We start from the raw sequence: 15,909 nt of genomic DNA, 5'->3' as shown, positions 1-15,909 counted from the left end.
TCGGAGCATATTGTCTCAGCTGAGAGACTCATTCTCAAAATAGACGGATGAACGGTCTAAACTAGCGGAGACCTGCAGTGTTTACTTCACTGCTTCAATCTTTCTTTTCTCCACAATGTTAAAAAAAGGTAATTGAGTTTTATTTTTGGACGGTCTTAGAAGAGCTGCCCGGTTCTGACGTGGAGCGCCGTCGGGCTTTCATAGGGATGAGAGCCGCATCGCCAGATGACGAGATGAGCAATCAGCCCTGCCATTAAGCACGGGGTCCGATCAATTAGTAGGAAACAGTGTCCTCTTCTTCCTTCAACGTTGAGTTGACTTGATGGATTCCTTTCTGCTCAGACGTTGGCACGCTCCCTGGCTGGACCGCCCGGCCCGCCTCTCTGTGTCGTCTTTCATTTCCTTTTCACCCCCAGGTCTTTCTGTACCTGTCAATTTCTCTCTGCAGTGTGACTCCCTAATCCACCTGAGTGCATAGAGGACAGTTTTGACATAAGAAGAAAAGATAGACTCCTGAGGAGAGGACCAGTATCTTTAGAGCCGGGGGGATAACCGGATTACCACAGCTATTTTGTGCTGCTGGCAGTTTTTCTTATTACCCATTTCCCCCCCCCCCCCCCCCCTCCTCATCTCCTCGGAGTTGAAATGCTGCCCTTTCTTAGAAGTCGGTCCAAACACTGACAAGTACAACAAAACACAACACATGTTCTCCCCAAACTAAAACAACTGGAGGATAAAGAAGACGCTGCTCGCTGCCCTTCATGTCGTCTGCCTCATATTTTTTTTTTCTCACACGGTTTCTCCCTTCCCTGTGGAAAACCTCTCTAAAACACGGCCCCTCTGTGGAGCCAGTAATTGCCTCAGTGTGGCAGCGGGCGCCTCCTGCGTGCCCGGCCGGCCTGAACCCACAGCGCGGCCGATAACAGCACATCCGCCGTCCGCCGCCTGACCCCTGCCACCAATCACTTTATCCCTCCGGCCTCCGGCCGCCGCGAGGGAGGGGAAAAAAAAAAAAAAAACACTCTCTGGAAACGTCTTATCGTCTCCGCCACGGACGCGTCGCGCACCGCTGGATCTTTTATGTCCGTGTATTTCGCCTCTGGGGAGGCCTGCGGTGCCTTTCATTGTAGGAGGTAAATGAAATAAAGGCCACACTCTGGCCGGCAGCCTGATATCTGACTTTATCTCTGCAACCTGAACCCGAAAGCCTGAGCGGCGACTAACCGCTGCATGTCTGTCTGCAGCCAAACACGCCGCGCCTCTGCCATGGAAATAATCCCTTTGTGCAGAAGCTAGATTTTCCTCTCCTTTGCGGAGGCCTGGAAGCTTCCAGGTCGACACTCGGACACGCGGAATGAAATTCTGCATAAGATTAGCCTCCTGAGTGTTTTCCCAACGACTTCTCAAAAACCCTGGACAGAAAAACTCATGCTGGGAAAAGTTACTATTCACTTCTCATCAATGTCATTTCAATAACAGGCCGGGCCGCTGAAGCAGGCATCTGATCAGATAAGCGGTGGTAATTTTGAAAACTGTTGCAATCAATGTCGTCGCTCAGCCTGTGAACCAGGACTGTTGATTAATATTGATTCTGCGGCGGATGAAGAAGGCAAAGGTGAACCACTTGCATACATATAGATATACAGTATAATAAGCCCTCATCACATCATAGGAATGTTTTTATAATGATGTGATTTGAAGGCATATTTTTAAAAAGTGTAAAAGCCAAGAAGGTGCAGGTGAGTGTGGAGCGACTGACTGAAGGCCTTTTCATTCAGTTTTGTTTATTACGGTCAGACTTGGAGCCTCATTCTAGAGGGATCTGTATGTCTGAGCAGCCAGGAAGGCATTTCCACTACTTTTTATCTTTTTTTTTTTTTCCCCCACTGAGTGTTTTTCTCCATATTTCTCCAGGCCTGGACAGGTCACCAGGTCATCACCGATCAAACACACAACAATCACATCCACCACACAAGCAAAGCTGCAGTTACCAAATGAACTCCAAATGCATGTTTTTAGACTGTGGGAGGAAACCGTAGTATCTGGAGGAAACTCGTGCACAGGGAGAACATGCAAACTCCCCACAGAAAGGCTGGGTATGAGGTGAGACCACTGCACTACCATCCACCAATAACTTCACGGACAGTCCTTTAAAAAGTCACATTTCCCTCCCTCCTCCTCATCACATGGTCTCCAGTTGAATATCTCTGATCAGTCCTCATTAAAAACACGCTTTTCATCAGCAGGATACATAATTTAGCAATTAGCATCAGGAAAGTTCCTCAAACCCAGTTATTTCAGCTGTCTTTGCACTCGATGATGATATGCTCTGTAGACAAAATTGCAAATGAGGTTTCTCTCCAGCTTTAGTCAAAATAACAAAATACTCAAACCTTTTCACAGACATTACCAGACACAGCGTGGCAACGGTCGTCACCTGGAATATCAACATTTACTTTAGTTTCTCCACCAGTAAATCGTTCGGTCCAAAAAGATTCTTTATTAAGGTTTGAAATGATGAATGTAGAGTTTATCTCCCTCAAATATCTGTTCAGTTTAAACAAAACTAGTGTCAACAGGGTGATGAAGATTATTTATTATTATTCTAATTAATATTTTTTTAGATCTTCTGAAGTAAATTTGATTTTTTTAATAGGGTGAATGTGATGCAGGCAGTCAGGAGGCTGTAGTTCAGGAAAGGTCCACAGCCTTGATAAAAAAAAAACAACAAAAAAAACCAACAAAAAAAAAACATAATAGTAACGATAGTAAAAACTGTTTAGGTTTTTATTTTTCTGCTTGTATTGAGCAGCCGATCGCATTCTTCTCTGTTTCTTCCTCTGCCTGCATGCCTGCACTTGTCTCAGCAGAGATTTGGTGAGACTAAAAACTGCTGGAGAGGAAGGAGAGGGGTGTTCCTCAGTAATGTAGTGGGCCCACAGTCACTTTTTGTGAGGGGATTACAGCTCTCTCCTTCCCATTGGCTTGGCCCGCCGTGACAGCAGCGTGCTGATGAGTGGATGACATGCCCAGCATCATCCATAACAAGCTTCCCACTTGGTCCTGTGTGACTCCCATTCATGCGCCCAGGCTTTGGCTTTTTGTAGTTTTCAGTTCCACTTTGTGCAGATGCTTCAGTCCATTTGGATCCTGGTATTTCCTTAATAAAGACACAGAAAGATTTTTTTTTGTCTTTCTCCTTTTACGCACGAGAGGAGCATGAGTTTTAGGAAGGGATAACTTGTTTTGAAGTATAATTAATGACTGAAATGGCAAAACCTTTAGATCACATCAAGAGACCGATGAACGCCTTCATGGTTTGGTCCAGGGGCCAGAGGAGGAAGATGGCCCGGGAAAACCCCAAGATGCACAACTCAGAGATCAGCAAGCGGCTCGGCGCGGAGTGGAAGATGCTCCCGGACTCCGACAAGCGTCCGTACATCGACGAGGCCAAGCGGCTGCGGGCTCAGCACATGAAGGAGCACCCGGACTACAAGTACCGGCCCCGGCGCAAACCCAAGAGCCTCCTGAAGAGGGACCGCTTCGTCTTCCCGCTGCCGTCCTTCCTCGGGGACGCGGCGGAGCACCTGAAGGGATTTTCCATCGACTCTTTTCTCGTCCCGGGGGATAAAGCCCGGGCTCTGCTCGCTCCTTCTTCTTCCTCCTCCTCCTCCTCCTCCTCCTCCTCGTCCTCCTCTTCCTCCTTCTCGCTCCTGGAGCCGGTGGCGCAGTTCAGCACCGGAGCTGTCCAGCGCGTGGCGGAGATGCCGCACGCGCTGGCCGCGGGCGCGCTGCCCTACGGGGCGCACGCCTTCGGGTACCAGACTGGGGGGTTTGGGGGTCTGGCCTGCCCCGGACAGCACACGCACGCGCACCCGTCACCCTCCAGCCCGGGATACGTGGTTCCGTGTAACTGTAGCGCCTGGTCCGCGGCCAGCCTGCAGCCGCAGGTGGCCTACATCCTCTTCCCCGGAGGGGTGGCAAAGCCCGGCCTGGACTCCTACACGCCCCCCAGCTCCAGCGTGTGACCGGCCGCACGCGGGCTGCAGCCGGATCAAGTTTGCGCACGGACTCTCCGTGCGTAACGAGAGGACAGAGAGAGACGAGACAGAAAAAACTGGATCCCCACACCGTTTTCTTTCTGGTTTAACAGCTGAACGGTTCACTTTTAATAATTCAACCTTTCCCCCGAAAATGTTAAATAGGCGAATAATAAAAAAAAAAAGAGACAAAAATCACATGTATTATCCTATATTTGTTTTACAATTGACAAATGACGAGTGGCTTAATCTCAAGATGTGACTTTAATACTCAAATGCAAGAAAAATGAACTTTCTAATAAAATATAGTGTGCATTCCCAGTTTAAGTTCAGTTGTTTGTTTGAATGCACCCTGAACTGTTACTGTGAAGGAAAAAAAAAGTTCACAGTTTAATCACACAGTGTAAAGGGCAATTTGCAGATTTGAGTATTTTATTCTTCCGTGTGTACAGCTACACCCGTTGATTCTATACGTTACAGCGAGTTGGCCTTGTCTTTTAATTTCATGTGCAAATAATAAATGTCACCGGAAGGACTATTTTCCAATGTTTGGTCTATGAGAGAATGTTTTTTTTTCCAACCAGTTTTTGCAAAGGTCAGGTGTTATCTAAAGAGAGAACTGAATATTCAGAATGATGCAAACATCTTTGTTCATCATCAACTCCAATAATATCCCCTTTAAACACTTACTGTGACAAACTGACTTTTATCTTCGGATAAGCAGCACAATAAAACATTTATAGAAGACAAATAGATAACAATACATCACAGGTGCATCGCAGGCAGTGAGGAGCTTTACTAAAACACCGTCTTGTCATGTTTGGCACAGCAGAGTTCTGTTGGTCTGAACGGTGAACCAGGCGGGCGATTACAGCAGAAACCTCTCTCCTCGGGGGGAAAAGGTGATAACGTATAAAGTTTAATCATAAAAGGTGCAATGTTTTTCACATTTGGAAAGTATTACGGCGCACCCGCACTGAAAACACGAAGTTTGAGCCTCCACAGAAATCCTGCTGAACGGTCTGTATGTGTGAAATGTGATTAACCTGCGTTAGAACGCTGCAGTGGCTCTGGACTGCAGCTCAAGCAGATATGTTAAGATAAAGCACTTACAGTGATATAAGTGTCTTTCACTCACGGAAATAAATTTCAGATGAGGCGTTTCTGACCTTTGACCTTTCCACACGGTTGTTCCTGAAAACTGTCTGGATTTTGTGGTCCTGTTTACTCGGCGTCTGTACGCATTTTTTTTTTTTTTTTTCCTGTTTGGACAAAACTCGCCTACCTTTGGCAGTTTTAGTAAAAGTCTTTCATTGGTTCAGCAGTTCTTCATTCATCTGGACACAGACACTCAGAACTTCTGTTCTGCAGAGTGGAGAATTATTTTCAGCAGGTCAACCCTCATTTCAGCCACAGTCGTGAACCGCTGGAGGGTCAAGGCCAGGCAGGGGAGCGTGGTGACCTCTCCGCACCTACTACAGGTCGGTGGAGAGACTGTAAGACGGCATCCTCTGGATTCAGAGTCTGGATCATCTGCAGCATCCTGGGGTAAGACGAGAATTTCAGTCCTAAAAACAAGCAAAAATGTCATGAACTGTTTGCATCTAGGGGAATGTTTTTGTTTGTTACAGCTCTAAGTTAAGCATGTTTCTGTTGTGTTTTGGGATTTTAAAGGACAGTTAAGTGAATCTGGGTTTGGCATGTTGAAAAAAACCATTTAGACTAATTCCATTACAGAACATAAGTATTCAATAACAGGTAAAGATAAAACTTTGATTTCTGCTCAAAAATCCTGGAATAGTTTTTTTCAGATGCATCAGGCAGGATAAAAACGGGGAAATATCCAATGAAAAGTCTGGAATAAAATGAAGTAAAAAGTACCATTACTTTGATTTTCACTTTCAAAGTTAAAGATAAATATTTTAATCAAACGTACAAAATGGAAATATACTTTATTAATGTGAAGGAGGCAAACATGTTTTATTTATGATATTATAAATGTAAAAAAAAAAAATCAATAATTAACATACAAATGTCCTGCATTGCATTACTCCTTCATTTTACTTGGTTTAGAAGCAAACATACAGAGACTCACATATTAATCAATTTTTTAGTCACATATTCTGACATAAACCTCTCTCGCATCTGTCAGTCGATGCATTTTCTGGTTCTCTTAGAGCACAATGATCAGAAAAAAACAGCAGTTTCTCCCAAAACACACACTGCAGCAGCACACAGGTCACTTAAACATTCAGCTTTGAATGGATACAGCATGAATGTCTGGAAAATGACTTTAATGCAGTTGTTGATTCTAATTTTGTAGTCACTGAGTCCTTCAGAGGCTCGGAGATTCCGTATCATTTGCGTTAAAATGTGCTTTTGCTTCCAGGCTCCCTGATGGAGGTGAGTGTGGTTCAGAGCGAGTGACGGCCGTCTCCCCCCTGACCCCCCCTAGCCATCAGCTGCACGGCGGGGCCACCCGAGGCCTGGAGTTCACGGATCCGAATACTCTCTGAGATGTGAACTTATCACTGGGGCCTGTCTGCGGGTGAGTCATGTGTATAGATTCCACATTCTTTCATAAAGTCACTGCTTTTTTACATCTCATCCATTTGGCCCAGCGCTGTTGGGGAAGTGCCTTGCTCATAGGTTGGATTCTACAGTCTCCAGCCTTTAAACAAACCACAGCAACGTATTGACTTTTCTGCATTCTTCCATTTCATAATAAAATAACAACAGATACATTATTATATCATAAAGAAAATAAGCTTTGACATGATTTTCTGCCTTTTAGTCTCTTACAAAGCTGCACCGCACACATTAGATTAGTATTTTTTTAATTGTTGTCTCACTGAGTCAGATGTAAATAATGATGCTTTCAGACCGTTTTCTTACTGCCTTTCAGAAATCCCAGCGTGGTTTACAAACCAACGCCACAGCAAAGCCAACATCATGGATCAATATTCAGAGAGAGCAAAGAGACACAGTTATGTTTGACTGAAACCTGCTTCTTAGTGAGGAACTGATAGTAAAAAGGGGAACTAGATATAACCATTGTCCTTTAAAATGTTCTCTCTTTTCTAACATGCTGCGAAGAGGAGAAAAAACCACAGAGGATGATTCAAAACCCCTTCAAAAAGCTCCGACCCAGACATCAGCAGCACATCCTTGAAATCTTAAGAAAAAAAAAAAGAACATATCAGGTTTCTATCCCTCCAACATTTCCTGTTCATACCTCCTCAATCGAACTGAGATCTACAGGATCTGGAGGTAAATTCAACACCCTGAATATCCTACAGCACGGCGGAGCTCATTATCCCAGAGAATAACAGCGCTGCCATCAGTCCAGCAGAGTGCTGAGTCTGCAGACGGTGCTGCCAAATCACAACCACACACATGCCAAGACACTTCCCACAGCATCACTGCTGACTTCGCTTCTTCTCAAACTTTTCTGTCCGTATACTGTGACATGTTTCCATGGACAAAGGCATGAAAGTTTTCACAGCAATCGATGTCTTCTTTTTTGTTTTTTTCTCTTTCCCATGGACAGGACAGAGGATGGTCCAGTTCCAGGATTTCCTATGTAAACGCCACCCATGTGCCTCCTCACAGTCAGCGAGCTGTCGCTGTCCTGACCCGGATCCACTGCTTGAACCCTACTGGTCGATGTTGCTCCCTGTAGATAAGAAGCATTCAGGACATGCAGTCCTGAAGATGCCGTCAAGACAGTTTATTTCCTTTGTGAAGTCACTTTGAGTGGAGTTGGAAGCTGTTAAAAAGTGGGTTTTGTGAGAACCTGAGATTTCACGCCGCTTCCTGATACATCCCACTTTGTGACAGGTGTCAACCAGACACGAACAACCAGAGGTGGGAAACGTAAGACAAGCTGTACTCAGATACTTTGAATAGTACTCAGTGACAAATATAAGAACTATCGAATGTACAAAGGACTGTCCTCATAAACTACATAAAATACATTAACAGGTAGACATTTAACAAAAATTATATTGGGTAGTAAATAAATATAAAGCAGGGGATTTCTCACTTCGAAAAAACTTCTTTCATTTAAAAAAATGTACGTCAAAATAACTCCATTTAAATTATGAAAGCGTGTAGAATTTTAAAATCAGCAAAGTATAGTAAAATTCATAAGTTGAAGTAAAAATTCAAACTTTAGTACAATACTAAAGAGTAAAATAATGCACTATTACTAAATACACTAATATGAACATTTCTGTCATTTTGGTGACATGTATTGTACTGTGAGGTTTTATGTCATCCATATGAATTTTACAAAAGCATCTCGTGACTTTTTTAGGTGAAGTTTTAAAACGATGGGCTCCATCTAAAGATAAACTGTACTTAAATGTGCGCAAAGCTTTTATTGTAGACCTGGATGCTGCAAGAACTGTTGTAATTTCATTTAGGACCACTAGATGTCAGCAGAGCCACATCATAAAGAAATGAGCTTTCATGCCACGAACAAGACACCCGGAAACTATCTTCAGGTATTTAGGCAGTTATCTAGTAAGATACTCGTGTAGAAGTATGATTTTTCTTCTTAAGCAAGGGGTTGAAAACTTCAAGCTGTGAGATATGCTGAAATCAAAAAAAAATAATTGAAGCATTAATGTCTAAAGACACAAACCCTTTTTTTTTCCTGGTGGTCGACAGTTTCATATTTACATGATTCTGCGTTTTGAGTCCAATACATAATTTAACCCATTCACTTCTATTTCCGATTTTATTCAACAGGATCGATCTTCAGCTTCGGTTCGGCTGACTGTCAGCTGCTTCAGTCTTTACACTGTAACTTTGAATCATCAGTCAAAGGAATGCGAGGCATCAAAAGTACAAATATGTGTATCTAAATGTGGATGTCAAAATAAAATCAATGCTGTTGCCACATCTGGTAGGAGGACAAAACACTGAGCCACAAACCCTTTGGAAAGCGTTTATTGTTGCATAATTAAACCATCACCTCATCTCAACAAGCTTCCAAAAACAAATCCAGTTCCTCCTCGAGGCAGAAGACGCAGGAAAAAAACCCACAAGTTTCCATCAGAGCTCACATCCCACAGCTGGTTTACTGTGAGCCCGTCACTGACGTGTGCCTCCGCGAACATCTGCACCCGAAGAGGAACGAGGACCCGTTCAGTCACAACATCCAGCGATATAAAAAAATAATTATACAAGAATATCAGACAGAGAGAGAACAAGGAAAACTGAAGCTCCCACTGAGAAACAACGAAACGAAGTCATTATGCATCATGATTCATCTGGAAGAGTTAGCAGTTCCAGGTGTGCTTACTAAACGTGTTCGATCAAATCCTGACAGGTATACAAATTGGTAAATAACAGTCTCTTCAAACAGACTACAAAAGAATCACTTTTGCTCTCCTGCGATCTCTCGGCATGCAGACAGTTTCCTTCACTACGCTCTGACAGATCTGTCTCTTCAGTTTTATGCAGTTTGGGGAGAAAAAAAAAACAAACAAACCAGGAGGTATTTCATTTGTGGTCCTGAAAAACACTGAAATTCTCCGGCAGCGCTAGCGGTCAGTCTGTGGTCTTCTGGACGGTTTCTTCAGCAGAAGGTAGCTCGACCAATCGCCAGAAACAAAGCGTAAAGATGTCAACCCACAGCAAGCAGCTCATACATATGAAAAGAGGAGTTGTACAGATATTTGTGTAAATTTGTCAGCGAATCCCACTAATTCCTCAGAGGGCGGCCAGACAGACCTCTCAGCTGTGATGAAAATGTCTGCACATCTAGATCAAACACGGAGAATTCTCTTTTTTTTTGTACATAATTTAGAGGAAATCTTTCTTTTGATGAAGTTTAAAAAAAAAAGGAGAGAAACTGAAATTGGGACATGTCTATATTAGGTCTAACTTCTCACTCAGGAACTCCTCCACGCTGTCTGTGTTCCACTTGAGGATGCTGAGCTCCTCTGCTATGTTCCCGTTATCGTCCAAAAGCTTGAGCACAGGATCCGAGCCTCTCACGTACTGCGGGGGTGAAAAGCAGGAGAGGTGGTTACAGGTCCGCCCTCCGAGAGCAGGAAGGACATTCAGAGAAGTGTCTTCGTCGTCTGATCAACAGGTTAACCTGAGAAATCACACTTCAGCGTGATCACAGACAAACCGGATTCAGAACTATATTTCTTTCCTGCGTTCTCCTCCAGTCCCAAGGCATGCCTGGTATGACTGAAACTTAAATTACACCCAGGTGTTAGAGTTCGGGTGACTGTCTGCCTCAGTGTGTTCGCTCTGTGATGGATTGGTGACCTTCTGGTCACCGTCAGCTGAGAAAAGCTGTAAAACCACCAACAGAACCTGAACAGAGCAGATTCGACAAGACTAATGGAAAAAGACACAGGAGATGTAGATAAAAGATGAATTTTCATTCATTCATTAATCTGTAATCTGACATTATTTTAATCAGAGATCCACCTCAAGACTGGAGCTGATTCAAAAGATTGGTATATTTCATGGTCTATATGAGAGCAACTGTTCTTCTACAGTTTCTACAGTGTATCAGACGTGACTGAACAAAATAACTCGTCAATACCTTGATCTGAAGACCCTTGAACATCTTCGGCTTGTCACTCCTGACAAAAGCTGCGAGACAAATGTGAGAGAATCAGTGCTTTGGTCTTTGTGTTTCACATCTCGTCCTGTGTGTCGTTAACGGCGTCAGAGGCAGCTGAAAACACGGAGCAGGTACAGCTGGAGCAAACAAACGACGGCCACATGGCACCGCCTGGGCTCCAGGCGTCGAACCCCACACTGAGCGCACTGCCGGAACTCCCGTCACAGGAACCCGACCCTGAAACAAAGCACGCCACACGGAGCAGGGACGGCAGGCAGAGTTTCAAGAAGCACTTCAAAGGCGAGTCCGAGGCTGTCCTGCAGGCGCCGTTAGAGCAAACACTCGAGAAGAGAGGGCGAGTTCACTGACAGACGAAGAGGAAAGAGCCGTGGGTCAAAAACGAGTGTTAAAAAAAAAAAATCTCACCTTGGACTTGAGGGAACCTCCCCAGTTTTCATCCACACACCTCGAGGATGGCTCCAGCGTAGAGCTGAGACAGAAACAGTAGGAAGCGGCCCATGAGAAGAGCATTACACACACACACACACACACACACACACACACACACACACACTCACGCTAAAGAGAACAAGGCTCTGCTGGTGGGAGGTCGCCAGGCCTGGAGGAGTAATTTGATTCTTGCGCGTCGCTTCATAAACGTGTCCCAGCCGCTGCTCTGGGGTCGGTGCATACGGAGCGCGGCTGATGGATGGCAGTTTGAGCAAAGCTCACTTGTAATCAAACCCCGGGCACCACTGTACAGTAAGTTAGCAGGAGCTGGCGTGTCGCGGCGGTATTTCAGAGCGCGTGCTCCACGCGGGGATTCTGGAGAGCAGAGTGGTAAATGGTCCGCTTGGCTGCCGCACACGGAAAATTAAATTACACATGCAAAGCCCAGAGTCTCCCCTCGCCCGGGTTTCTGGAAGCAACCCACCTCTGCTAACATTCAATTCCCCCTTTTTTTCCCCACTGTATCACACGTGGGGGAGTCAGAACGTCGGGGACGAGCCGCAACGGAGCTGACGGCAGGAAGTGAGTAAGAACTCAACCTTTCAGGATGTTAAATAGCTGATCGATTTCAAAAAACCAGCAGCATCACCTTCCCCACAGCAATGGCCAAGGCTTACTGTTAAATAGGCTCATCAGCCACGAGGCAGAGACCAGATATGTTTACTACTGCTGACATGTTGAGAAGAGAATAAACAAACACTCCTGGTGTGACAGTAAACACTACACATTCAGCAAATTTAGAAAACTGGATTAAAAAACCAAGCTATATTATGCAGAAATGAGCCTTTTCCAGATTTAAAAAAAGGTCTGATACAGACAACATTAAACTTAATTGACAAACTTAAAAGTGAAAGTAATCATCATATAACATCACTACTCAATAAGTTCTATGTGGTTTTTATTTAACCACAAAAAGACACTTGTTTATTAAGTTCATGAATATGAGTGTATTTCAGAAGGTCCCTCATAGCGTTCCCCAGGTGAACATGAACAGCGCTGCGTGTTTCCAGCAAATCCCCGATGTCCTACATCAGATTTCAGCTCGGTGTTTTCAACCCTTCAATCTGAGAGGATTTGTTCAACATGTGAGATTCAGAACCTCCGGCAGCTAAATTCAGGCTTGTGTCACACACAGCACACCGGGTTTACAGTGTGTGTGTGTGTGTGTGTAGCCGCGGCTGCTCTCCACAGGAAGTAAATGTGAATATGGAGTTTCATCCATAGTTGAAATGTGATCTTGTCCTCTCACCTCTTCAAGTACACAGCTGAGTGTCTCACTCTAATTACAAAAGTCTGATGAAATGCGGCATGACTGTTTAGATTGATGGATGTACATTACTTGCTTTGGTTTTCTCATGGGATTTTACAAAAAATGGAAAAAGAAATAAAAAGTCCTAAGCGTTATCTTGAGGCTATAAAGTCCTGAAAAGAGGCCTCTTGAGTTTTCATCAACCGTGCACGAGACAGATCTCCCAGATCCTCAGAGGCTGCCGGCTCTACGGGGACGGGGTGGATCATCACACCCAGGGGAGCCGAGGGCCGGCTGCTGCACACAGGAGCGTGTTTGAAAATGAGTAACAGAAATGTCCTCCGAGCTCAGTGAATCTCACTAATCGACGAGGCCGAGCAATAAGCCGCTTCTCAGAAGGTTTAATGATACGGCACTGATGCCAGCGGAGCGACAGAAAAGAATTCTTAAGGCAGATAATTGTCGGCGTCTGAGGGGGAAAATGTGCTCAGTGACACTGCCTTTTCCACTCAGACCCTCGCGGAGGGAGACAGGCGATTGCTCTTCTAAGTGACACTTTCACTCAAACTGTGAGGGGGACTATGAGTAATCTTTGCTCTAAGTGTCTGTCTGAAACAGAGTTATTATCAAGAGGTGTAATGAGGTGTGCACCGCACTTTTCCAAGGTCCCGTTGCTAGGATACCGTGCACACACACACACACACACACACACACACAGGGTTCTTAATAAAAGAGAAATGACATTGTTTTTCAGCCGTCACTTCAGTCGGTGTTTATCCCTCAGAGCTCGACAGGGACTCCCTTTATGTGCAGTAAGCGCCGCGGCACCGAGGGTACAGTAACACCCGTAACACCCGTAACGCCCCCATCAGCAGCTACAGAGAGGTCGTTACCGCTAAGGCTGACATTTAGACACCCCTCCCCGGCGCGAGTCAAGCTGGGGTGAAGGAGGCCTCCACTCCGAAACTTCAGGAGACAGATTGAGACAGACAGCTAGTGACAGAGTGTGAGTGTGTGTGTGTGTGTGTGTGTGTGTGTGTGTGTGTGTGTGTGTGTGTGTGTGTGTGTGTGTGTGTGTGTGTGTGTGTGTGTGTGGCAGCTCGGATCTGACGCGCAGCTGCCAGCGGTGTCAAGCGAGCCCGTGACAGCGAGGCTGGAGCTCCGCTGCTCTCGGTGGCAGCCCCAAAGCTGAGGGACACGACCCTGTCAATAAAAGTGGCACACACTGACGGAGGAGTCCACTAAGTGGCACTGCTAACCGCTGAGGAGCCCGTCTCCCATACAAGTTACTAAGTGGCTGAGACAGCGTACAATTATTTACAGTGCAACATGAGATTCGCTGGATCTCAGTTGAAGTGCTTGCACTTCAGTTAACCTTGTCCCCGATTATGTTTCTATCTATTCCTCAATGACTCTCCTTTTATCGGGGCTTTGTAAAACGTGTCACGCTGTGATTTAATCTAGACGGGCATTTGCTTCGTTGGTTTTTTAATACCCGTTTTACCTTGCGAGCCTCCATCTGGGCCTCCTGCTGGCAGCACTGCCGGCAGTTGGGCTGCAGTTTGGTGAGGCTGAACTCCCCGAGCAGGTCGCAGGAGCTGCACAGCAGGTTGCTGGAGAAGCCCAGCTCCCTGCACGCCTCAGACGACAGGTCGGCTCCATACGCCGACAGCTGCAGGGAACGAAGATCAACAGGGGATGAAACAAAAAAAAAAAAGGTCAAGTTTTCAAAAAGGAAACAGGCATTGTGCTAAGCAAGAATGGACAATGTCCCAACCTTTTTGGTCAAATACTGATTCAAACAAATATTTCTTTCCACTCACTTGAAGAAAACTGATTCTGCAGGTAAAATATTTTATTATCGTATTATAAGTTAATATTGTGCAAACTCTTATTAAGACAGTTTTGGCTTAAGTGGTGTAACACAATGCTATTTCACCCAAGCATTTCACCCACAAATAGGTTGAGGATTCATCCTTCTCAGTCAGGACAGTTCGCTGTGCTCACTGATGATCCTGACAACAACCACAACCAAAGTGAATGTGACCCAGCTAATTTCTATAAGTCTGTAAATGAAGTAATATTTTATAAGCAGATCAAATTAATTTTGAGGACATGATATTATCCTGATATTCTACTCATAAAAGGTTGATTCAATCAGTTGAAGCTCTTTGTGGACTGAGATAACAGTAGAATGCTGGAGGCATGCCCTTTCTGCGTGGTGCGTGGGTTTCCACCCACAGTCCAAAAACATGCACGTGAGATTAAGTGGTGTTCGTATATCTCCCCTAGGTGTGTATCTTGTGTGTGTTTGCTCAGTGATGGACTGGCGACGTGTCCAGTATCCTACACGGGGTGAAGCAGCATAGAAGATGGAAAATTTAGATTTTTCGTGACATTTTCCACATGATACCAACTGTAAAGTCACGATACAGCGACGCACCATCCAGCCATTAAAACCATAACATTACCGAACTCAAGGAGACGTGACAGTTTATTATCAATAGGAATTATGTTATTAGCTTGAAGGGACGCATCACGCGAGGTGTGTCCACAAAGTCTCATACCAAGCACGCGATAAACGAAAAGAGAAACTATGATTTGAGAGGCTTGCAAATGACTGCATCCTGCCTCTGGTTCACGGAAATAAACGCAGCCTTCCAGTTTAGTTAATTGAGGAGATGTGATTTATTTAGGCACCATTTATCAGACAACTTTCCCTTGCAGTAATAATCGGTAGCTTCATATCGCTCCCAAATCAAACGCTTATTCCCCTGGGCCTATTGAGAAATTCTGGGAATCGGTTATTAGAAAGACGCAAACGTTTCCAGAATCATTTCCTTCAAGAGCTCGCCGTGCTAACCCGTAAAGCCACGTCATTTTGAAGCTCCGGTGTCAGCAGGATGAGCCTCAACAAACTTAACAACGCGACACAAGGCACTGACAGCCTCACATCCCCTTCAGGCTCGGTATAAAGACGTCCTGTAGCCACTTCCACTTGCACCGACCATTTTAATGCGCTCACCGTGTGTAGAAGAGAGAGAAACCAGAGGAGAGAAGACACCTCTCCCGACATTTTGGATCCGCTTTGTTACAGAAGCTACTCCTAGGACCCTTTTAGTTTCCAGAAGGCAGGCCTTTGTTGCGCCTGTCTAATAAACGTGATAAAATATAATTCTATTCGAATACTCAAAGATTGTTGCGAACAAAAAACAATTAGTCGTGGCAATACATATATGAATTTTTTTAATTTTGATTCTATGGTTATAATTATGGCTTGAACTGTGCGTCTTACATTTAGGCATATATTAAAACCGCCTCAATAATTCTTCCTCGTTTGCCAAGCTGCCAAGCTGTTGGCGCGTTCGGGTACTGTAAAAAAATTGTAAATATTAATAGTTTCATCAAGATCAACATTGGCATAAATTACCTAAATTACAATAATTTGTTTGTCCAAATATGCCGTCCACAATGAAGGGCAGATTTCGACAGTTGTAGTTATATTTGTGGGTGGC

At 44.7% G+C, this 15,909-nt stretch overlaps 2 protein-coding genes across 2 annotated transcripts; one reads left to right on the top strand and one right to left on the bottom strand.

Moving 5' to 3' along the window:
- The first annotated feature begins 3,257 nt into the window (after positions 1–3,257).
- Positions 3,258–4,028, top strand: LOC115405659 (transcription factor Sox-14). The gene has a single exon (XM_030115293.1). It carries the CDS (start codon positions 3,261–3,263, stop codon positions 4,026–4,028), a length of 768 nt encoding a protein of 255 aa, XP_029971153.1. The 5' UTR covers positions 3,258–3,260.
- Positions 4,029–8,980: 4,952 nt separating this feature from the next.
- On the bottom strand, positions 8,981–15,498 carry selenof (selenoprotein F). Its single transcript, XM_030115762.1, has 5 exons — positions 15,420–15,498; positions 13,899–14,066; positions 11,062–11,125; positions 10,615–10,664; positions 8,981–10,052 (listed from the first exon to the last, which is right to left on the bottom strand). Exons 1-5 carry the CDS (start codon positions 15,468–15,470, stop codon positions 9,921–9,923), a joined length of 465 nt encoding a protein of 154 aa, XP_029971622.1. The 5' UTR covers positions 15,471–15,498; the 3' UTR covers positions 8,981–9,920.
- Between the last annotated feature and the right edge of the window lie 411 nt (positions 15,499–15,909).

The sequence above is a fragment of the Salarias fasciatus genome, chromosome 18 (genome assembly GCF_902148845.1).
Source record: "Salarias fasciatus chromosome 18, fSalaFa1.1, whole genome shotgun sequence".
Taxonomy (NCBI): Eukaryota; Metazoa; Chordata; class Actinopteri; order Blenniiformes; family Blenniidae; genus Salarias; species Salarias fasciatus.
This window is presented reverse-complemented; position numbering and strand designations above follow the sequence as displayed.